The sequence below is a fragment of the Cryptomeria japonica genome, chromosome 4 (assembly GCF_030272615.1).
Source record: "Cryptomeria japonica chromosome 4, Sugi_1.0, whole genome shotgun sequence".
Taxonomy (NCBI): domain Eukaryota; kingdom Viridiplantae; phylum Streptophyta; class Pinopsida; order Cupressales; family Cupressaceae; genus Cryptomeria; species Cryptomeria japonica.
In genome coordinates this window covers 693135408-693160808 of record NC_081408.1, presented here as the reverse complement: position 1 = coordinate 693160808, position 25401 = coordinate 693135408, and the positions used below count along the sequence as shown (strand labels likewise).

At 36.7% G+C, this 25401-nt stretch overlaps 1 protein-coding gene across 2 annotated transcripts in view; it reads left to right on the top strand.

Annotated features, from left to right (window-relative positions):
* Positions 1–5690: 5690 nt before the first annotated feature.
* Positions 5691–25401, top strand: part of LOC131041631 (uncharacterized) — a 79788-nt gene continuing 60077 nt past the window's right edge. Inside the window, exons 1-2 of one of the 2 annotated variants that reach the window (XM_057974781.2) lie at positions 5691–6096; positions 7037–7122. In XM_057974781.2, the coding sequence (XP_057830764.2) occupies positions 6026–6096; positions 7037–7122 (157 nt within the window). In that variant the 5' untranslated portion in view covers positions 5691–6025. Of the gene's footprint in view, positions 6097–7035; positions 7123–25401 lie in introns of those variants that run through there. The other variant, XM_057974789.2, reaches the window with a different exon arrangement.

Sequence of the window (25401 nt, the reverse complement as noted above, 5' to 3'; positions counted from 1 at the left end):
CAGTGGAAAATGGACGATGGAGAATGCCTTGAGATCGATTCAAGATTGTTGCACTTAATGCAGTATGATTCAACGATCAGGATTGAATCACTTGAATTGCTTAACCTAACAGGTTTAGGGTTTAGGGTTTTTGCTATCGACCTGTTTGTTTCCTATAAGGACGATGTTGAGTTTCTTTCTAAGGTTGTTGGCAAAAAGTTGTGAGTGTGTATCCAAGGGAAGAGATACATGATTCTTGCCAGACCAAAGGAGAAAAGAGATACTTGCAAAGTAAATGTGCAGAAGGAGAAGAGGAGCCGAAACGGATCTGCATTAGCATTGAGTGTTGTTATCAGATCATTGTAATTCCTGTTGATCTCTAACAACTTCAACAGTTGTGAAATCCCCTAACAGGGTAGCCTTAACTGACTTGATGCAAAATCCCCTAACAAGGTGGTCTTAACAGGCTTGATTCAAATCCCTTAACCGGGTGACTCGAGGTTAATGAGTTCTGAGAAGCTATGGAGCTCGGGAGATCCTTTAGCTATTGAGTTCTAGAAATCCTCTAACTGGGTTTAACCCTTAACCGGGTATTATAGCCATCCCTTAACCGGGTGATCCCTAACAGGATCGGTTCCTAGCAGAACCTATTGTAATGTTTTTAACCGGACAAGCCTCCTAACAGAGCGAACTTCAAAAGAGTTCAAAAGCAGCTTGTGGGTATTCATCCCCACTATGGTTTTTCCCAGTTGGGTTTCCACGTGAAAAATATGTGTGTCATGTGTGTTGCTTTTATCTTGTGATGCTTTGTTATTACCTGTTGAGCATATGATGGTTCTGTGTTTTATGCCTGTCTATAAAGCATACTGAACTAACTGTTGTGACGATCAGATGATAGTTTACCTGTTCATGCATGAGGGTGAAATGGTAGTATTGTTTTGAGTTAAATGAAAAGCTAAGTGTTCTACCGGTCAATGCTTGTTTCAGACACTCTTGGCTTTACCGGTTGTAGTCTGTGTTGAGCAGATATCCCTGTTTGCCAGTCGTTTGGAGTATTTGCTGTCAAACCGGTTTTGGACTGTATTTGTGTTTGTACTGATTCACCCCCCCCTCTCAGTACCGGTTTGGTACTAGTGGTTTATCATTGAATTATCAGGTTCAACACCTGCACCTGGATTGAGAAGGAAGTCGACCTTCTCCGGAGACTCAACCCCCTTGCGCAAGGTCCCACACTTTGGGGTTGTTTCCATGTTTCACGAGGTTGCTAAGTTGATAGCTCAACAAGGGTGCAAGCTTTTGTGATAACAAGTCCTACTAATTGGCCTCACTTATTACACATATGTATACAAAAAAATAGCTAAAAAAAATCGAATTGACCTTCTGCACCTTTTTGACGTACCCATTGCACACCAAGGTGCAATTGTTATTAAGACAATAATGATTTGACCCACAAAAACTAAGTAACTAAGAAAAAAGAATTACAAACATAAATTGTTAGTTGCTAACAATGAGAGATCCTTTTATTAATTTTTTTTTTCTTAATAAGAAAATTAAAAACCTAAGCAATTAAGGTGGTATGCTGATACCAGATCATTGTAATACCTCCTTGCAGATATAATCAAACATAAATAACTCTCCCAAGATGTTTCTCTTGAAAAACTTCTCTGTTATATATTCTTAAATTTTATCAATAAATGCTCTTTTCCAATAAGAAAGCAGAGGAATTACAAAATTGTACTATTTCCAGGATGTCATGTTATGTCCCTGAAAATCAATTGGTGGTGTTATGATAGATCTGAAACCAGTCTCTGTGCTATTTAGATATCTTCCCTCACATGATTTGCAATGTGTGCACTAACATGGTTGATCTGCATACTCATTCAAGAGATCGTAAGGAATTTATACCCGTATATCATTTTAGTTACTGAAAAATGAATGCAAAATGCAATAAACCCTAAGTTAAATCTCTGTTAAGTTCTTTGAAATGAAAGTCAGAGCGATAACATACTACTGCTCATTTGCGTTCGTATACAGAGGATTCTGTCCACTGAAACGCTTCATTTATACATCTGTTATACAGATTTGTTTTACTGCAAAAGTTTCAGTGCACTGCATGAAGGTGAGCGAGTTAATGACATTCATTTCTCTGCTCTTTCTTTCTGCATGTCGGATTTATTTATGAAATTTAGGTTCATTTAAATCTCTGTCTGCTACAAACATTTGAACACTGAATGCATGGCAGAGGGTTAATGGCACTGCATTCTGGATCGATTTTAAAAATTTGTACGAGATTTTCAGCTGCGAACGAACAAAGAAATATCAGATTTGGGCTGATCTGATCATCTCTTTAACTTCCAGTATTTCCTGCGCCTCACATCGTGCCTTCATCCATTTTGTTCGGATGGATAAACCAAACAAAACAAACAATAATAGGGTTGTTCTTACATATTAATGGGTTCAAGTTTGATTTTTCATCCATCAAGTCATTTTAGTTATCTAAAATGGGAGTGTTATTCTTAGGTTGAAACTTCTTGGGCTAAGAGTCAAGGTCTGTGGGGTATCCATTCCGTCAAATTTATCAAGGTCACGATCTGGACCTCATCTCAACAAGACTTCATCTTGGTGGGCTCAATAAGAACCTGGTGGGCTCAATAAGAACCTTTCAACTTTACCAATATACCAAGATTAATTTTGGATTTAAGTAAACTGTGTAAACATGGTTTTTGGTCTTTTGAAGTGTAAGGGAATAAAAGAGCCCAATAAGAACTTTCATACTTCATCGATAGACCAAGATTAATTTTGGGTTCAAGTAGAGTTTGTAAACATGATTTTTGGTCTTTTGAAGTGTACAGCAATAAAATGACAGGTTAAAAATTAAGGATATAGATTTGGATGATAATTGAATAGCGTAATATGTTATGTAAAATAAAGAATAATAGATATTTAGTTTTGTGTGTAGTTTGATATTATGTTGGTTGAATTTTTTAATTAGGTTTGCATGTTATGGTTGTATGTTAATGATGTTTATTATGTCTATGTTTTATAAGTTTAAAAAATTAGTGTCTTTGTCATGTTTCTATCTTATGATTACAAATTATGATTCTTGTTATGTCCACACATTTTATATCATTTCCGTACCTTCATTATCTTTATGTAGTCTTCATGCCATCCTTATCATTTGTTTATATTAGGAGCAAAACACCTTTACACATGTCTTCATGCTTATCTCCTACTTATGTGTTTTTATGTGATATTATTTATAGATATAATATGATTGATGTGTTTAACTTTACATGATTACATCTTATTCAATTATTGTATAACTTTCTATTGTTTATCATTACTATAATATATCTTTATTTTTCACTATTTCTTATATCTATTGAAAGTAAGCAATTGGAGAAGGCATATATTGTCATTGACCTTTTTCATGTTTGAGATTTTAAATGGTGTTTGTGTCAAACAAATGCTAATCACATATTCAAATGTAGAGACATCACCACATCACATGGAGTTTAATTACATTACCACATCATGTGGTATTTTGTTACATTACCACATCATGTGGTATTTTGTTACATTACCACATTGTGTGGACCTTTATTGCATGTTTGCATTGTGTAGATTCTCATTGCATCTGTGCATTATATGTGTTTTTTCATATCGCCCTTTGGATAGAAAAAATATCCTATTTCCTCTCTCCTTTTTTTTAAGCAATTAAAGCAACTTGTAGTTTGTGCTTATTTTGATCGTGTACTAGACACTATTCGTTGTATGTTTTTAAAAGTTTTAAAGGTTTTTATGGAGTACTAATATGAACAAAAGTACAAAAAGAATCATTGTATTATTTTTTATAGACAAGATCCTTTACGAATCTAAATATTACTTTATTTTGTTGAGAATATATATTTTGAAATGTAGTTTTATGTTAGATTGCCATTTCCTATTTAATTTTGTGCCCACTTTGATGGGATGTCTTTATAATGAGTGACATACTCTTAGGTTATATTTGGATCATGATCTCATGCATATTCATATCTATTTCATCCCTATTTGCACTATATATCATATATTCATTCCTCATCATAAAATTGACACTTTATCTTTTAAGCTTATTTTTAGGGATTTGAGATTGACCCAAGTCAATCCCAAGCAACTTGGAACTCCCAAATTTAGAACTTCAAAATTTAAATTCTAACTTTTTCCAAGCTTTCCCACTAATGCTAACTATTATGAGCCAGTGTAACACATGTTTCATGAGACATTGTTATGCCATGATATTTAAAGACATCCATTGTGCACCATAACATACATTGAAGAATATAAAAAAGACTTTTGAGAATAATTAGAACACACTTCAATTTGAAAGGGCAAAAAATGAACTAAATCATCATCATCATCATCATTAAAGCCATTTACACATTTGCAAATTTTGTCTTTAATCTTTCTCATCATTCTTAATTTGATTTGCTAAGGGGTTTAACCTAGAAGAACCTACTTGCCGATTGAGTTGACAAACTCTTCAATGGTGTCTGCATACATTATCTTGATACATTCAAATATTTGGAAGGCAAAGAAAAATAGATTCCAAGGAGGTTTTCTTTCAAATTGATCCTACACATCTCAGATCATCCTTGTACACAAAATTGATTGTTATGGTGCACAAATTGGATAACTAAATTCTAAGAATAAACCAATTCATGTTTGATCTTCTTTTTCAATTTTTTTTTTAAATGTGATAAAAATTACAATCAAAATAATAAACAAGACTAAAATTTTAAATTTTGAAGGGCCAGGTTGGATCATACTTGATAACTTTTAGTAAATCTTTGACCCTCTAACAAAAAAAAAATTTAAAATAACTATATAATAAAATAAAATAAAAGCATCAATTTTTTATATATAACAAATAAAATAATTTTATGATAAATAAAATAAATAAATATAATTTTAATGTTTATCCATCTTAATAAAAAATTTAATATAAATGCTTTCAAATATCTCTCAATTTCTTTAAAAATATCTATATTAATTAAATTAATTTAAATAGAAGAATCCACATATACGATCCAACTTACATTAGGGGAAAGGACCCAGTAGTCGTGCACCCTAACTTCACGCTTCTCAAAATCCTACTTGGAAATTTCGAATCACTCCAATTTTTTTACAGCAGCTTACTTGGCAAGTCCCCTACTTATAACTAAGGTTTCAGGGCCACATCATCAAATATGATGCCACATCAGCATGCTTTTTGCCAAGGTGTCCAAAACAGCCCCAAAAAAAGTGAGACCAATAGGCGTGCATTAGAGACCCCAATAGTTGTGCAGCCGATGTGGCATCCCCTGATTGATTACTTTTTACAATATTAGTACATTTCTTAACAACTATTGGTACATTTCCTAACAACTGTTGGTACATTTCCTAACAAAAATTGATATTTTTTGTTTCAAACAATAGGTTTTATTTGTTCAATTTTTGGAACAAAAGGTATCAACAACCCTCACAACAATTGGAACATGCTCAACTACTGGGTCCTTTCCCCTAGTTTTCTATTTATAACCATTTCATACGCATAATAAAAACATATTCGACATACGATTAAATTAATATTGTCGGCGGCGATCTACACTACATTCCCAACGGCAAAAGTCTTACGGGGATTTCAAAACATACCTTTCAGCACATGTTAGGTTATACACACAAATTGATAATTCAATAAAATTAAGGCTCCAATCTACAAATTAAGATTTGATGTCCTCATGTGAAAGAACTGTACAGATTAAGATTTGTTGAACTGTAAGAGATTCCCTTTTAAAACTTTTTAACATAAATCCGAGCTATCTGTTAAAGGCCAATTTTGAATTCACACAGACAAGTTATCTGAACCAACACGACAATTTATGGGTCGATTTTGAAACTGGCTTTTCGTCCTCAACTGAAAGCAAATCGTAGCAATCCTTTTAACAAAAAATGATCAGTTGACATCTGAACTGGTACTAGTATCTAGACTAATGATACAAGGAGAATAGAGCAAAGAATTCAAACAATGTCGAATGCTGTTGTGGAGATCTCTATCTACATTCACAAATTTCATAATCTCGATCTCTTCCAACAAGGGTGCGTTTTAACTTGTCTACATTCAGTTAAAATAAAAATGTAGTTTATATCGTTGCCATTCTTTATATTATATTGCGTTGGACATCTAACTTTTTAGAAACAATTGTTTACACTCATGTTTAATTCTGATCCAGGACTGGTTTGCCCATGTACTCCATGTATCATTCATGGCCTTTATTTTGCAAGTAATGGTTTTGAGATGTGGGCTATCACCTACGTTTTCTAACTAATGATTTTGAGACGTGTGTTATGGTTTACGTTTAACATCTGATGGTTTTGAGATCTGGGTTTTGTGTATATCGATGCTTTTGTTGTGAATGTAGACGAACTTCACTTTTTATGGGATTTTTTCTGCTTTGGTTTTGTTTAGTTTTTCTGTAAGGTGCTGTGTAAATGATTAGATCATCCCACAGTCGTGAAATTTGCGTTGATATAGCCTACTGTGGAAGGTGGTCTTGATGGTCTAGTAAATCAATAAGAAATCTGCACTGGTCTAAGTTGATTTGCAAATTGTTGATTCTTAGGTGAATGCTCATTTAGGTTTTCACTTTCTTCTAGTATTGGGGATTTCAATTGTTGCCTTGTAATAGTGTACAGACACGGGAAAATTATGAAGAAAGAAAGAAATTATGCTAAGGAAACATGCATATGTAGAAGTTTAAATAGAAACCATTGACAATTATTTTTTCCAATTTTAATCTGTAGGTTTGGAAAGAAAAGAAAAATCAAAATTCAATAAGTATTATGAGAAATTTTTTCTGCATTCTCGAAAGAGAAAGGTGTTTTTTTAACTATAATTGAGGGAAAACTTTGTTCTCAAAAGAAATTGCTAAATAAACTAGGTTTACTAGGTTTCCTTGGAGACTGATTATTAAAACTTAATTTGAAATTCAAAATTCCTCATTTCGGTGTTTTGACTCATCTCTTTGGGGTGTGATAGATGGTACAAGCTAAAGGTGAATTCAAGGTTGGAGGGTTCTGAAGATGCTGCTCGGGGCGTTCCTACTCGTGTAGTGCAATATGATGGTAAACGGTTGCCAAATTTATTTTTATCCTTTATTTATTTATATTTTGATATAATCACATTTATATGATATACACGTACAAGCTATATGTAGGTACAAAATCAGTTCACATCTGTTTTTCAAGAATATTCACAATAATCACTTGGTAGTATAGTCTAGACTCTACATTGTTATTTTTTATTTTTATTGCATTTTTTCTTGTTGCATTGCATACAGTACTTGAGGTTGGGTAGGCTTTGTTTTTGCACTTAGTAGCATGTCAGTGTACCTCTACTCTCTGAATTAATAGTATACATATCACTATGTATGGGACAATAAACTATCCAGAATACGCAAATTAATAGAATGCATAAATACACGAACATCGACTACAATCAGCAAGTGAAATTCTTTTGCTTATCTCTTCAACAATAGTTATGATGCATGCATAATTTGGATAGCATTTGGCTTCCATACTTACGAGACAATGTTGCAGCCTCTAAGCTCCCTGTATGTGATATGTATATGAATGATACAGTGAGAGTGTAGCTGCTTATACAAGTGCATGTGAATAATTAGGAAGGAAGTGAATTCATCCCTAAAGATTTGATTCTGAATTTCTGTTCTCTTGCAACTTATTATCTTGCTGTCTTCTATATGGAAGTAACATGATCTACCTTGAATTTAGAGACATATTTACTATGGTAAAATATTTTCCTCTTCTATTAGATACTAGAAAATTGCTGAAGGAAATTTTGAACTAAGATGTGCATAACCTTATAAAAGTTATTGCCAAAATTAGTACAGTGGTTTTTATACCAGGTTTTTTAATTTTGTTTACGTCTAAGTTACCAGTCTTGTTGTGGGTGTGGATACGGGTATGGCAATTTTTTCCCTTGGGTATGGGTACAACTCTCTCTCTCTCTCTCTCTCTCTCTCTCTCTCTCTCTCTCTCTCTCTTTTTCCCCCTTGGGTATGGGTACAACTCTCTCTCTCTCTCTCTCTCTCTCTCTATATATATATATATATGTATGTATGTATGTATGTATGTATGTATATAAACAGTGATACTCATAATTGCCAATAAACAGAATATTTAAATACTAAGTTACCGGGTTCCTGGTTCGAGTTCGGTTCGACAACAGTCAGTAAAGTCAATACACCCCCCGTTGCAGTTGCCGTCGACGAAAACACTTGTTTGCAGGTTGCCGTCGATGAAAACACCCATTTGCAGTTGCCAACACTAGTTTGTAGTTGATTGTTGATGGAGGGAGAGATAGAGTTGCCGTCGATGAAGGGAGGGATTCGACGAAGAAGGGCCGGCTTCGAACAGTGAAGCCTTCGATAATTAATTGGCTTTCGGTTTATTATTTTACACTTTAAAAGCTTTTCTATAAATTCATAATTCACTGATTTATGATTTTATACACATATTAATAATATATGTTATTATATAATATATTATTATATTATATAATAATATATATTATTATATATTATATTATATTATTATATAATATTATATATTTATATATATATTTTTTCTATTGTTTTTGTACTAATGAACCCAAACCCCTTTTCAAAAATTTGCCGTACCGGTTCTTCGAACCCGAACCTAGTAACTTAGTTTCAATACCTTATATTCTTAATTTACAAAAATAAAAGTACTCATAGATTCATTATTCAATGATTTGTCAAATCAAAATGTCAAAACACAATGAAAAGCATTTAAGTCAACATTTAGTTTAATTTCATTTGAACCACAATCAATCGGAGTGCCACTCCTGCTAGCTATGTCACATGCAAAAGTTGCCTCATCTATAGAGACTTTGGCAAGTTGTGCAATTGTAGCACCTGATTCGGCACACTCAAGTCGATGTCAACCTCTCATTGTATTCAGGGGTCTTATGTGACAATAGATGAAGGTTGGAGTGCACAAAGACTAAACCCTTAGCTTTTTTTGCACCTAATTGGATGCGCTTAACCAAGTGGATAGATGTACTCCAAGTCTACTTAGCTGAAGAAGAACTCACAACTTGTTGAATTTGTATATAACGTTTTGTATTTAATTTTATAAATACAAAATATAAATTATAAAAATATATTATATTAATATATAGCAGCAAATGAAAAATAGGAAAAAATGATGCATACTTGAGAGAGAATTATTATTGCAAGAGTTTGCAAATAATAGAGCCTTGTCTACCACCAATCATTAGCATCATTTTTGTAATTGTCTCGAAGAGTGCAAACATCATGATTCCTTGAAGATAGGAAGTTGCCAAACCCCTCGAGACAAAACTTTGGATATGTAGATCTAGAAATATTCTTCTAAATGCAATCTTGTAGTTAGTAGCAACTTATTCATCCTTATATGGTGCCACCCTCCTCAGCAAGAAAAATATCTCTTTGCTATAATACTTTGGGGACAAGCAAATGCTAGGAGATGTAAGGGCGTGGTCTTCTTGTTCCAACGGTCAGCAATGATCTTTTGCACACTTTTGAAAATCATTTTTGTTCAGTTATTCCCTTTGGCTTATATTATGGTTCTTATTTTTCCAACCGTAGAGTCTATGCCTGATGAACTTATAAGGCACTGAGAGGGGAGGGGTGAATCAGTGATAGTAAAAACAATACAAATCTGATTATCAATTTCACCAAGTTAAAACTCAATAGGCATATAAGAAATAAAACCAAGTATGCAATCACCACATAAAGCATAAACCACGTGACACAAGAGTTTATACGTGGAAAACCCAAATGGGAAAAACCACGGTGGGAGTTAGTGTCCACAAGAACCACTATCTGCAGTATAGAGATTTGACCGGTTAAGGTCTACAACACCCGGTTAGGGGTACACCCTGTTAGAAGTGTCTAAGCCCGGTTAAGAGCTATACAATAAGGCCTGTGAGGACCAGCCCTTCTAGGAGCTACCCAAGTTACTGGGATTTGCAAACACAAGTTAATGTGTCACCTGGTGTTGATGTGTATTTTGTACCCGACCAAACACAGGAATAAAATACCTAGAGGTATCTTATCCTCTCTTGAATAAAGTTTCCGAATGCTAAAGATATCGCAAAAAGGATCAATCAGAGAAACTTCAAGGTTCTGTTATGTAGGTTCTCTACTCGTGGATAAGCTCTTCGTGGTATGATGTGATTTGCTGGAATCACAAGGGGACTTACACTCGATGACCTGAATGTCTGATTTGCTGGAATCACAAGTCCTATTTACTAACTGGAAGACAAACAAATGGTAAAAGATGCAGGGTTCAGGAAGTCTACTCTACTACCTAGAGTGCGAGAAGATGGATGAACGACTAGGTGGAGTCCTACTGGGCTGGGTCTCATCATCAGGCTTGAACAATCCGACACCAACTCAGTGCGATCTTCTAAGGGATGCTTCCAATACGTTCAAATCGTACGCCATCAGACACGGATCACCATTCAAGATAATGTATGAACAATAAACGTGTAACGACTTAAGATTAAGCTCATTTTATGCTAGTTGACCATGCAGGGTGCACTTACAATCAGTAAGAGGCTAGTGGTATGGACTAGACGGATTCCACATAGGTGCATTCAACAACTTCTTTCATTCAATTTAATTATCTATCATCTAAAATGAAGATTCAACAAGAGACCATGCATATTGCAACGAAACAACACACTACACCATAACTTCAATGAAAATGGAGTTTGTTTACAATCACTGGCAACAATTTCTTGCCTTGTCCTCCTAATTTACTCTAATTGCTATTCTATCAGCTGACTATTCACTATTAGCTAACTATTCACCCACTATCAACTATTGACTCCACTACTGACTATTGACTAACTATTCGCCTTTACAAATGAGGAGCCAGGGCTTATATAGTGCTCTCAATACAATTCAATGGCCTAGATCAATTTGAGATCATGTCCCCATTTAGGACTTACCATAATTTAATACTGAGACATCAATTTCAAATTAAAGTGAGAATGATAATATATTAATAAACATAAAATTATTAAAAAAAACACATTTCATTAAAATATTGAATTTAAAAGAGTAGTACTTATCTTGGCACTCTCCCAAGCAAAATTCTTCAGCATGTTGTTGACTCCTCTTAAACATTTGTTAACCCTTTGGCTCAAATCACAAACCAAAATTCCCAGATTCCTTGTAAAAGCTTAAGTGGTGTTGAAATTGAAAACACAAACAATATCTCCAAATATTACAAGTGGGCCCCATTCCCTATAGTGGAGCTGCTGCTAAAACACACAACAAAAGTTGTGAAATCTTCAACCTTTTCTACAAATACTATTGGAAGATTCTTTTATTATAATATTCTGAATAATTATTGGGTGGGCCCACAAAGCACTTTGGCAAGCTCCTTCTAATATTAATTAACTTAAATTTCTGTTGAAGTCTCTTTCCTTAAATTCTGATTTCTCTGTCAGATCAGAGGCCTCCCATGTGGTATTTCTTCCTTTATAATAAGATATGGTGTTCTCCCAGACTGCTGACTTTGTTCCTTATGCAATTGATAGTATGCCCAAGGTAATTGCTCACAAGGAGCGATCCAAAATGGATCACTAATAAGAGACAAACTTCCCACGATCCATATGTATATATTCACGTATACAGTATATTATTAACTTGTTGATGTCCTCCCCCTGTTGAATGATTTTGAATGCCTCCTTATATCTTGTGTTTGGAATGATAAGTCACATTGCAAAAGACTTGACTCATGCCTATCCTTGGTCGCACCATTTCATGGCATTTATGGTTATCGATTAATCTTATTCATCGATTAAATAAGCTTAATGATGCTGAGATTATATTGGTCAATACTTGCATATGTCGCTGTTGTCCTGCATCGATCTCTTAAATTAATCCATGTCTTTAATCAATATCCTTATGATTGTATCCGATCTTTCATACCTTAATATACGACAATATCCCTTTCTCATATTGGTCCATATCTTAGTTGATACGATCTTCACTCCTTGACAAAGATCATAATCTCATCATTGTCAATATCAATCATTAGTGATGTTCCTTATACTATGGATGTTGACCGCTATATTATCGCAGACCATGGAATGTCGCCTCACCAGGAATTACCGCACAGAATAATGAGAGACTTATATAGATTTGTTTGTCCATAGAATTATTGATGAAAAGGGCGGTGATGAGGAGTTGTTGTTGACTCTTTCTCTCATTGATGTATCATTGTTAGTGGCTTATGTTTTAAACAAACTAATCGGTGTTTTACTATGCTAATAACTCATTGTTATCGTGCCTTCTCTTAACCACCGTCGACATTTTTCTAATTGCCTATTCTCCTTCGATAGTCTTGCCTTCTATATTGGTATTGTAAATCTCCACATTCGTATGATTGTCGAGCCTTTCAATAATCAAGTGATAGTATTATTTATTTAGCTTCCCACTCTTACTGGTCGTAGTTCGATACATATTGCCCGCATTATTGCCGAGTCATAAGACTTACCAAGAGACCGATGGCTTTTTGAAGACAAACCGATTCATAAATGTAATCGAAATAATAACCAAACCGATACAGATATAATCGGTTATGTATAATTAATAACAAACAACCATAAACGATATTAACCAATACACTAATATAGGGAATCGGTTATGTAAAACCGTTCATAACCAAATGTGATGCAATAAGATAGTCTTTGTTTCATCACCGCCATCATCTCATGGCCCGCAATCGAGTGAATGCCCGCAAGGAATATGAGTCATGATCTCCAATATAGGAGACTCTTTAACGGTCTAAGTATAGATCTTCCGCATTCGTGACTCTCCATTCTTCCACGGGTACGAAGGAAAAAGAGTTCTATTAGGTCCGATGCATATGGGTTATACAATATGAATTAATAGTCAAACACTTCCGATAATTGATTTATCGGTATGTATAATGATTCTCGTGTTTACCGGTTCTCATCATGGTAAACATTAAAGGTCGTCTTCAAGAGATATTTTCGATTTTGCTGATTCTCAATCTATTCTAACGCTTATTGCATTATAATTGTTTGATAGTTGCTATATAAATAATAATAAATAATAATCATATATAACAATAATAATAAATAATAATCATAACAAATAAAAATAAACATTAATAATTATATATTAGAGGAAAATCGTGAAGTCTCATAAATGAGACGATTTTTCAATATTATTAAATGTTAATTTAATAAATGTTTTAATTATTGTATTTATTTAATCCAATGTCCAAAGAGGGGTTATGACAGTCCGCCCTTCCCAAATTTGCTTGTCCTCAAGCAAATGTTTATTTTAATTTCCTCAACCAAGTCATCTACCAACATGAGTTAAACAACACAGAGCATATACATGGGAAACACGAAGCATACACGTGGAAGGCACAGAGCATACACATGGAAAACACGAAGCATACATATATGCAAACATGGAGTATACATGTGAATACACACATTGTGAAATTTCTATGAGTAGAAACATAAATCAACACCAGCTTGATGAAAAAAAACATAAACACTCAATCTAGTTTGTGATCTCAGGTAGAGTATTTAAGAATTTCAAATGGAGTAAATATAATGAGTTTGAATAGCCATATCGACAAAGAGGATAGATAGCACAATGTTTGGATACTTTCCTCAAGTGTTAATTAAATGGACATGGCTTAATTCCCTATTTGCCATTAATGAAAGAGAAAAGATTTAGACACAACGAGACGCCCGTAGCGCTTATCAGGCCCAAGAGCGGTGCACTCCCCCTTGGCTCAACTGATGGCAGACTTCGAGTCATCCACAATGGGTTGCCTACCTGACAGAGGCCTAGTTCTGCTGACCTCATTGCTCTATCTCTCTCCCACACTAGTGGTGAATGTGAAGTATACATCTATTATTAGTCAATTTCTTTAAGATTATACTATTATCAATGAGATAATTCCATACTCATTCCCTAGTGAGACCAAGGAGAAGTAGGTGTAATAGGATGCCCGTAGCGCTTATCAGGCCCAAGAGCGGTACACTCCCCCTTGGCCCAACTTGTGGCAAATCTTCAGTCATCCACAGTGGGTTGCCTACCTGACAGAGGCCTAGTTCCTGCTATCCCATGACCTTATTCCCTTGTATCTTACTGGGTTTGGGTATGCGATTTATCCATTCATCATTACTTACTAATTAATCCATGGTTTCTTTATGGGACTAACCCTTGTGATCTTAAAATCACATTAATAATGCCATTTAATACTGACTTGTAATTCCAATAAATATTTGTGTATGCATTAGCCTTCTCTGTATTCACTTCCTCAGTGAGATCAAAAGGATTTAGACACAATGAGACGCCTGTAGCGCTTATCAGGCCCAAGAGCGGTTTCCTCCCCCTTGGCCTCACTAATGGCAGACCTACAGTTGCCATAGCGGGTGATGTACCTGACAGAGGCCTAACATCTGTTGTCCTCATTGCTCTACCCCTTTTCACTAATGGTTCATATTGAATTTATGATTAATTTATTCTCAATTTAAATGCTAGCTTATTTGTTATATATATATATTTTTTTTGTCATTATCATTATATATATATATATATATATATATTAAGTATTTTAAATGCCACATGGATACACCTAGTTATCCACAATTCTAATTTGAATTATTCTGAAGTCATACCCATTCAATATCTATTTGGCTGATAATAATATATTTTAAATTCATCTTACGAGATGGCACCCTCGTTGCTTATCGGTCATGGTATTTGCCTCTGTTTATTGACTAGAATAATTCGTTGATTCAATCTTACCCTACAGGATGGCAAGAACATTGCTCTGATACCATTTGTAATGTCCCCATTTAAGACGTACCATAATTTAATACTGAGACATCAATTTCAAATTAAAGTGAGAATGATAATATATTAATAAATGGCCGAGATTTTACAATGAAAACCCTAATTAGGGTTTGTTACAACAAACTCAATTCTAGCCAATGAAATAATTGCATTATTTGGACACATGTCTTCTCTGAAATATTCGACCAATGGATAACCGGGGTAGGTACATCAAGGTTAGTGTCATCTTTGATGAGTCAGGCACATTGAATCTGGACCCGCTGAGATGGACCAATCTGACTGGAGGAGTGATGACTGGGATGCCACCTTGTCTGACACTTGCACCTTGGTAGATATTCAATATGATGATGCTGAGAAGCTAACTTTAATTAACTTTTCTGAAACTATTGGCTTCTTCAATGGATCCTTGCTTTAACCTCCTTTGTCTTTGATGTGCTGGATGGATGGTGTACCTTTCCTTGAAATGATGGATTGGAAGAGGTCATCCTTGATCTTGCTGGATTGGAGAAGGTCGTCCTTGATGATGTTGGACTGGAGGAGGTCGTCCTTGATCCTGCTGGACTGGAGGAGGTCGTCCTTGATCTGGCCTGGCCTTCTTTCATCTGCAAGACAAACCATAAGATGATTCAGGACACATAATATAATTATTCTAACATAGCATTTTCTACCTTAAATCATCAACAAGAAGATATCAAAATGAAGTTTGCTCGAGATTCCTTTCAGGGATAGGCTCTATAAGAATTTCGCCTTGGACCCTTTGGAAGGGTCAGGAGCGAATTTTGCATTCCTGGCCAATTCTATCACTTGTTTACTCCACAAATCCTCCCAAGGCAAATATATGATAGTTTTCCTTCCTCCAGAGCCCAGGGATCCATGCCTTGACCTTTATCATGAGCAATCTGAGTGAAATTAGGAATTTCGCTCTGGACCCTTTGGAAGGGTCAGGAGCGAAATTCCTGTTTTAGGCTTATTCCTCCATCTTCTTCACTTTCAATTTATCTTGCAAGGCTTAAATAACCTCCCTCCAGTCTTTTCATGCCTTAGGAATCAAAATCTTGTCTTGACACAAAGAGGAAATAGTGACTTTGATGAATTTCGCTCTGGACCCTTTGGAAGGGTCAAGAGCGAAATTCACTTTTTGCTTGCCTATTCACGCTAAATTTCACTTTCTTCACTTCACTTCATCTGGAATCCCCCATATTGAATCCACTTCTCAAATTGGCAACATTGGTTCAATCTTCACAAGGCCCAAAAAGGAGAATTCGCTCAAAAAACTAGCTAGGGACAGGACCTATCCAGAATTTCGCTCTGGACCCTTTGGAAGGGTCAGGAGCGAATTTCCAATTTTAGCTCAAAATTTGCATCTTTGGTGGATAAACATCTTTCCAAGGCATTCCAAATAGCTTCTCTCGCCCTAGTCTAGGCCTGACTTAGCACAAAATTTGGAGAAAAGGATGGTTTTAGTGTTTTTCGCTCCTGACCCTTTGGAAGGGTCAGGAGCGAATTTCTTGTTTTGAGCTCATTTCTTCATATTTGATGACTCTTGACAATTCAAGGACATGGCTAAGGACACCTCTAATCTTGACCCACACTAGACTTGGCATAAATTTGAGGGAAAAGATAGGTTTTGCACAATTTCGCCCTGGACCCTTTGGAAGGGTCAGGAGCGAATTTCATGATTTGCTTGTTTATCCTCATTCAATTCCATTCTTTAACTTTGCTTACTTGGACTCTTATGCTTGGATCCCTCTCCCATGCTTGCAACATTTTGCTTGACCTCAAAGTGAGTAGAAAAGAGAATTTCACTAGAAATCATGGCTAGGGACAGGACCTATAATGAATTTTGCCCTGGACCCTTTGGAAGGGTTAGGAGCGAAATTCTTCCTCTAGCCCAAAATCATCATTTTTTTGAGACAAAAATCCATTCAAGGGCAATCTCAAGGGCTTCTATCATCTTTGTCTAGGCCCGACTTGGCACAAATGTGAAAGGAATAGGTGGGTTTTAGGATCTTCGCTCTGGACCCTTTGGAAGGGTCAGGAGCGAAAATCTTGTTTTAAGCTTAATTCCTTCAATTTCAATGATTCCTAGCAACTTGAAGTTACTCCTAAGGACCTCTTCCATCCCAGTTCACTTTAGTTTGCAATTGTCTTGACACAAAATTGGAAAAAAGGTGGTTTTGGTGAAATTTCGCCTTGGACCCTTTGGAAGGGTTAGGAGCGAATTTCACATCCTAGGCTTGATATTTCATCTTTTATTACTTTCCATCATTCCTCAAGGCAAGAATATGTCTATCCTTCCTCCAACATGCCTTGGACACTAAGAACTTGGCCTAACAAGGAAGACAATGAGGTCCATGAAGATTTTCGCTCTGGACCCTTTGGAAGGGTTAGGAGCAAAAATCATGATTTGAGCTTGATTTTTCATTTCTCCAACTCCAAACCACCTCAAGAGGCAAAGACATACTATCCCACTTCCATCCATGCCACAAAGAACCAAGGACTCGACCTCCGAAATTCGCTTTGGACCCTTTGGAAGGGTCAGGAGCGAAATTTGACATTTTGGTCTCTCCGTCAGGATCATTTTATGGAATATAACATTTAAGTATAAGTTAAGTTATATTCCATATATACTGTCAGGATGTTTGAGAGTGGTTTCGGACCTCCAGGAGTTATATTGCAAAATCTAGTTTTTGGAGGATTCTTCAGTTTTCTAGACTTAGTCAAATTTCAGGATCAGGACATTCCAGACAGCCAAATTTCAGGGCATTTGAAGATCAGGATGACATTCCAGACTTCATCACTCATCAACTCGACCTAACTCAGACCTTCAAGGATGATACTCACTCACCAAGCAAGACACAATTAGCAACAAGAGCAAAACCAGGCCCTAAGGAAGACTCTCAAAGAAACCCTAATTCTGGGGCATCTACTGGCTCAACCTAGCTCAAGCAGAGCCTGCTATCCAGTGATCCCCCTGACAGCACTCATCACGCAAAGGCTAATAGACAAAACCCTAAAAGACCTAGAAAACAAACCCTAGAAAGCAAAAAAAGTAGGGGTCCCCATTTGCAATGGGGCGATGTGTGAATACGTCACAACACCTGGTTATAGGATTTAATTATCAGACCTGTTAGGATCTGACTGCACCCTGTTAGGAGTGACTTTGTGAGAGGATTTTTTTGCTGCAACTGTTAGGGAATCAACAAGTACAAATGATCTCAGTATAACACCTTCAGTGTCTGATAAGACCCGCTTCAGAATTTTACAACATCACATAGACTTCATCTCTCAACTCTTCTGATCACCGCACAATCATAAATACAAAATTTGCTAATGATCTTTCACACTATCAAGCTCATACACATATATCCTTTCATACCTCATCACACATGTAAAATCATCATAAGGTTGGCTAGAACCTTGTTACAATTCCCTAGGTTTAATGCATCTAGACAATTTTGCATTGTATGCTTTAGTTATGTCGGCCACTGACATAACAAATCCAATTCTGTGCTATTTTACCGATCTGAGTGATTTTCATCACTACCGGTTAAGTCTCAGTTAGAATACCTGCTCTGTCAATCAAATCTTGTTCATCTGATCGAATCAGCACGTGTGGTCACGAACATAACTTCATCTACCATCCTTCATTGCTGCTGTCAAACCGCATCATCTCATTCTTCATGAATTTCACGTACTGGTTGTCGGAATGTAACATTGTCTGTCTTTTACCGGTTGAAGTCCTATTTGTCGGTTCTAATAAAAATTGTCTCTTCTTACCGGTTAACCCTTATCGGTTGAATTGTAGGACTTAGATGACTTAAAGAAACATAGTTGCCATCAATGACAACATACAAAATAGTCATCATACAGAAATCTAATTTCTATACACAACAGACATATACTGGTTGCATCAAGCAAACACACATTACCGGTTTAGACCAAATGATCAAATGCCAACAATGCCATCATAAATTTCACCCTTGTATCAACATATTGAATCTTGCTCATGATGGGCTAAGTGAAACTCAAAACATATTCCACACGAGCCTATGACTCATCATCTAGGATCAATACTTCGACTTTTTCGGCTCTCTCTATACTTGATTGCCTCCATACACTCCAAAGATTGTTGATGACTATAGCACTCAATGCATCTTGTACCTTCACAAGTAATTTTAAGACGATTGTGTGATGACAACCTAACATGGTGTAAAAAATAAATTTAAAATATTTAAGGTAGATGACATGTCAAATATCAACAATTAAAAATATTTAAAAAAAAATAAAAATTTAAATTACCTCCAATAGCTCCAAGTTGGAGAGGGTCTTGAACATTTGAATTTCGTTAGCCTCTATGTAGATTTCTTTGACCTCCTCAATTTTTCTGCCAATCTTTTGCAATATCAAATTGTAAAGTCCTCTTTTGGGATTGCCGTAAATCTTGCTCTAAAATCACAAATTTCATTCAAATATATAAGATTGTTAGAGATATCACTTTACCATTTAAAATGCCTTTTAACAAGATAAACATATTAAACAATATTGGATATATATATTTATATAATTCATAAATCTCAATTATTTTATTTCCACTAGGGTTAGTAATCACACATATAAGTACAAACATATATAATTATCATAATTCATTAGATAGGTCTAATCACAAAAGTTTGAATGAATGAGCATGATTGGATTGGCCTGAAGCAATCTTCACACTAACCCCAAGAGCGGACACTCACCCTCTTGGCTCCAAGTGGTAGGCACATTGAACATCCAGCATGGAGTGGTTTACCTAGTGGAACGGTTGTATCTGCACCCCCTATCCATTTTTCCTTCATCACCATGTGGGATTCTATAAGACTTTCGCTAGTAATCCATCCACATTATGGAGTCCAAGATCTTGGAATGACACCCACCATTCGGCCTCCCAACCCCACCCGAGGTTGGCGTACTTGATGGAACTCAATGCTACATGCTTACTTATTATGTATTTCATTCTTCCCACCATGATGGGATGGTTGGTTGGATAAACATTAAAGGAATCCTTAATATAATTTTACTTATCATTCTTACATATTATTAAGTGGAAGACATGACAATAAATTATCAAGAGAAGGGTTCTATGCATTATACATCATACCAAGCACCAATCAAAGTCTGCTGACTATCCTTTGATCAATTTTGAAACCAGATATCCAGTTAGGATCGATTGACTTCTTTGTCTGATTCGATGCCTTTTGATGCCAATATTGGCTTGCCCTATATGCTTCCTCAATTGGAATGAAGAGTCATGTCCTCTCCCAACAACACATTAGTTCCCCAAAGCTGTGTCCTTTCATGCTATCCCGTGACTCTTCCTTATATCGCTGATTTGTTAATATTCTCTAATTATTCATATTATGAAGGGTATTTACCAATTCGAAGTCTCATTCCTCTGCTTGTCCTTTCCTTTTCTTGTGCCTCTCCTTCCAGGCAAACGATTATTAACCAATATGCTGATTAATGGATCAAGCTGTCTTCTTCAAAAATTGTAAGTCTTACCTAGTAAGACAATTTTTTGAATTTATTTAATTAGGATAGTGTTGACGTGTATTTTGTACACTGCCTAACACAGAATAAAATACCCAAGGGTACCTTATCCTCTCTTGAATAAAGCCTCTGATTGTTGAAGATGTCGCGAAGAAGGATCAATCAGGATGACTCCAAGGTTCTGTAATGTAGGGTCTCTACGTGTGGATAAGCACCAGTGGTCGTTGTGAATGCTGTTTCATCAAGGGGCCTTACGTTTCCGTTCAGGAACAGATTTCCTAAAACTAACAAGTTCTCAAAAAGGATCAAAAGGTAAGGTTTGCAAGAGACGAATTCTAATCTAATCCTAGGAATGACTCAATGTAGGCTAGACTTGGTAAGATCCGACCAATTTCAGTATTGCCAAGGAATTACAACTCTATTGAGATTGATGCGATCTTCTAAGGTGATTTATTGATTTTCAAATCATCAAGGATCATAGACACTACCATGAAGGTACATATCAATAGTTCAATGATGATTGAAGGTTTAAGTAATCCAAATATCTCCAGTTGACCACACAAGGCATCCTTACAATCAGTAAGAAGCTAGTGGTTTGGAATGTGAATCTCACCAAAGATCAAGCTCAACACTTAGTCCTTCAAATTTAAACACTACTTCGATTGAGAATGATTCAAGAAAGTAAACAACCATGAAGATAACCACGAGAATTGCAATAAAACACCATAACTTCAATATTTTATTGATCTCAAAGTCAACATAGACAACAATTGCTTGAAATTCTTTCTTCAATGCTCAATCTTGCTACAAAATAACTTTCTTCTCTCCAAAAGCTCTAATTCTAATTCTAATATCTCATTTCTAATTTCTAATTACAAAATGAAAATGAATGAGGGTATATATAGCATCCTCAATTACAATGAACGACCCAGATCAAAAGAAGATCAATGGCTGAGATTTTGACACCTAAACCCTAATTAGGGTTTTATTACAAAAAGTTCCCCTTTTATTGAACAATATTAAATGCATAGCCAAATATTTAATTGGCACAAAAATCTAGGAAACATAGACCAATGATAATTAAGGTGCCACATCATCTATAACAACCTCTCTTCTAGAACCTTGTTCCCTTTCCAATGCTCCTTCTTAGCATATGCAACGAATCTAGACACAATTCCTTCGATCTCAGCAATAGGAATCTCTGGAAGATTCCTCATTCGTTCCTCCAAGTGGATGACCTGATCGAAAGCCTTGAGAAGAGCTATGTCCCATCCAGGCTCGAGTTCTTTGATTTTCTCAATCAGGAGCATAGTGGCGAACATTTGATCTCTTTGCTCATCTGTGATAACATTCTCATCTTTGCAAAAGATGACCTTGACCTTCTCCTCCAACTCGTGAAGATTCACATCTGTCTCATCTTCAATCCTCTTGCCAAGAATAGAACATAACACCTCAAACACCTTGTCCTGAATCGGATGAATGACCTCCTCAACTTGATTGCATTTCGTACTAATGTCTTCGAAAAGAACTTCCTTCATCTGAAGTAGAGTTGACCACTGAAGTAAATTATGAGCTCCTCCATCCATTATCTTTTCTTGTGCTAAGATCTTCCTTGGTGTTCGCCTGATTACTTGCAGAACAGGAATGATAACATCTCTAGTGTGGGCAAAGGCGGCTACTGTTATCATTAGGTTGTGAATGATCTCAAGGACCTGGATAGCTTGATGGATGGTCTGCATCATTCTTGTTGCGAACTCAATGGCAACAGTATGGGATTTGTCAATCCAAGAGCTCAAAAGCTGAACCAAGCTCTTAACTCTTTCTGCCTCACCAACTGATTCAAGGGGAAGTGCTTGCATAGGAGATACTGCCGGATCCTGACGTCCCAAAGGCTGATTGAGATGGCTAAAGTAGCCTCTCCAAGCACTTACCTCTCGCTCAAGCTTTCTATTCTTTTCCATTTCTTCTCTAAGCTTGTCTTTAAGTGCCTCAAATGAATCCGTTGCCTCATCCAGTGTTTGCTCGGCTGTGAGTGGACCAAGTTCAAAGGTCTCTACATCATATACCTCTGCCAGGATCTCACCTTCATATTTGTCCACTGCTGGTGTAGCTATCTGCAATTTCCTGGACCCTGTCTCATCTCTGATCATCTTGGACATTTTGGTAGCCTTCCTTCTCTTTGTCACTTCCTGAGAATTTCCAACAAGGCTTTCTAAATCAATTACATTATCTTCATCTTCGATCACAATCACCCTCATTAGCCTCTCCTTTAACCAGTTTGGAATGGCGGACCTTGTCTCTCTAACTTGTATTTCTTTAGGCACTGATCCCTCTTCTCGAAGAGGAGATGTCACTTCATCATCATTCCTGTCTTCATGTAGCTCATTGACTTGGGGAGATTGACTTGATGAACGTTGAGGTGCTTGCCTTTCTTCATGTTTATCATTCTAGACCAGTGATTCCATAGATTCCTCAACTTCAAGTACCCTCTTCTCTTGTCCTTGACTTGTCCCTTTTTCATGTCGGGAAGATGTGCCAGATGAGTGATCTTGATGGGCTTCTTGCTTCTTCTTGGAGGGTTCCCTTTTTTCAGGTCTTTCTTTCCTCTTCGCGCTTCTAGGATGAGGATTGCCTTCACTTACGCATCTAGGGTGAGGATTGTCTTCATTTGTGCTCCTAGGATGAGGATTGCCTTCGCTTGTGCTTGCTCCTCCTTCCCCTGGCCTTTCCTCCAAAGTAAAAGTCATTGGTGTGTTTTGTTCTCTCAACTTTTGATGTTGTATATCCACCCATCTGCGAGTACAAGACAAAACTGGAGCCATCAAAGTCCTCAAGTTTGTAATCTCAGGCTCGTTCCAATCTATCTTCACTGTTTTGTCCTCTCGGTCATAAGATGATTGGAGATGTCTGCCACTGTCCTGGGCTTGATCGGCCACTCTGTAAACTTTGCATTTCCTAATGAGATCTAAAGGTAATCTGGAATGCATCTTTCTTTTCACTTCTAAATCACTTGAGAGATTCATCAAAAAGTCCTCTATCTGAAATTCGTGCTTGTACTTTCTACCAACTGTTTCTTCTACATATCCATAAGGATCAAAATTCTCTCTCAAGGCAAAGAATGAAAATGAATATAAGGCCAACTCTTTCTCTGCATCATCCATGGCTAGAGCATTAGGACATACCTCAACTGAATTCCCTAGTATGATAGGCACAGGAATTCTATTTCCATGCCTGTGTCTGAATGCCTTTGCGTAAGCCGCCAACTGCCTAGTCACCTCCAGTAACACTATTCTGTCTGTCGGATATCTTGGCAACATATATGGTGGTGAAGGACACCCATGAACTCTAATATATGTAAACTTCTGGAATTGGATAAACCAAGCACCATACCTCTTTACAAGCTCCTGTGCATCTTGAGATATCCGATTGTGAATCCTCCCCTGCAATGTCCTGGTGATGTTCATCGTGAAGGTATCATTAACTAACTTGTAGTTACTTCCAGGTGGGTGATGCAAATGACAATAAGATTCACAAACTCTGACTTCCCCGGGCCCTCTTCCGATCACTCCTCTGTGAGGTAGTCCTGCATATTCAAAACTCCTGATCAAGGCATATATGATGTATGAGCTCATGTGGAATGACTTGGTAGCCTTCAGTCTTCTCAACTGCACGTCCAAGCAATGGCTAATAATTCTAGCCCAATGACTTGTTCCTTTCCCTTGATCTATCACTTGGATGAAGTAGAACATCCACTTCTCAAAATAGAAGGCTTGAGGAGCCCCTGTAACTCGATTAAGTAAGGTTATCAAATCTCTGTATTCCTCCTGGAAGTCGATCCTATGTGGTGTGTTTGGAATCTTGCTCAGGCGAGGACGACTTTTGAGTAACCAATTCTTATTGATGATGCTTAAGCAGGTGTCTGGATCATCTTCGTACATGGATCTAGCTCCTTCCAAGCTTTTGTAAATCATATCTTTATGTTCTGGCAGATGGAGAGCTTCACTGATAGCCTCCTCTGAAAGGTAAGCCAAAGTGTTTCCTTCCTTGGACACGATTGATCTTGATTGCGGGTCATAATGGCGGGCACACTCGATCATCAGCTCAGGACACTGGACTGCTGGAGGGAAGCCGGCTGCCTTGATAATGCCACTTTCAATTATTCTCCTTGCGACAGGTGATGGCTTTCCAATGTAAGGGACCTCTCGAAACTTCTTCACACTGAAGTTTCCCAAGTTGGTGTCTCCAATGTTGCTCCATTTTGACACGATCTTGGTCTCCAATTCTTCATTCCTTTGATCTTCCTTCATGAGAGCTAGACGACTAGTGGATGCTCCTGTCTTCGGGGTCGCCATCTTGATACCTACACAACATTTCATAATGAGCAATATACTTTGCAACGTAGAAATATAGACTGGATTTAAGTTTTAAATTTAGGAAACTTCATGATAAATCTTTGAATTATCATTTCCTAAATATGACTACGTAATTGGAAATTCAAAATTCAAAATTTCAACATTAAACTAGGAAGATCTCGTCATACCTCCACTTGAGGACTAATTCTAAGAAAAATGATGCAAAAAATAGGCAAGTTTGCTAGGCAAAATGTGGGTCGAAGTCTTTTAGCAAAATGCGCTTCCTCCTTAGTCCTCACGTGCCTCAATCCCACCACCTTTTGGTCTTCAACGCCTTGAGGAAAATTCGCTCCACCACTAGCCTCTAACAAAGTTCGCACTCCTTAAATCAAACTTCACACTCCTTCTTGGACCAGATTTTGCACCTCTATTGCTTCTTCAAATCGCACTTGAAATGATGGATTAACATCGCTCAAAACACCTCCCTTATATAGGCGCTCACCATTGCAATTTCCCATAGGCCGACTGGGAAAATAGGCCAAAAATAAATAAAAATTAAATAAAAGAAGAGG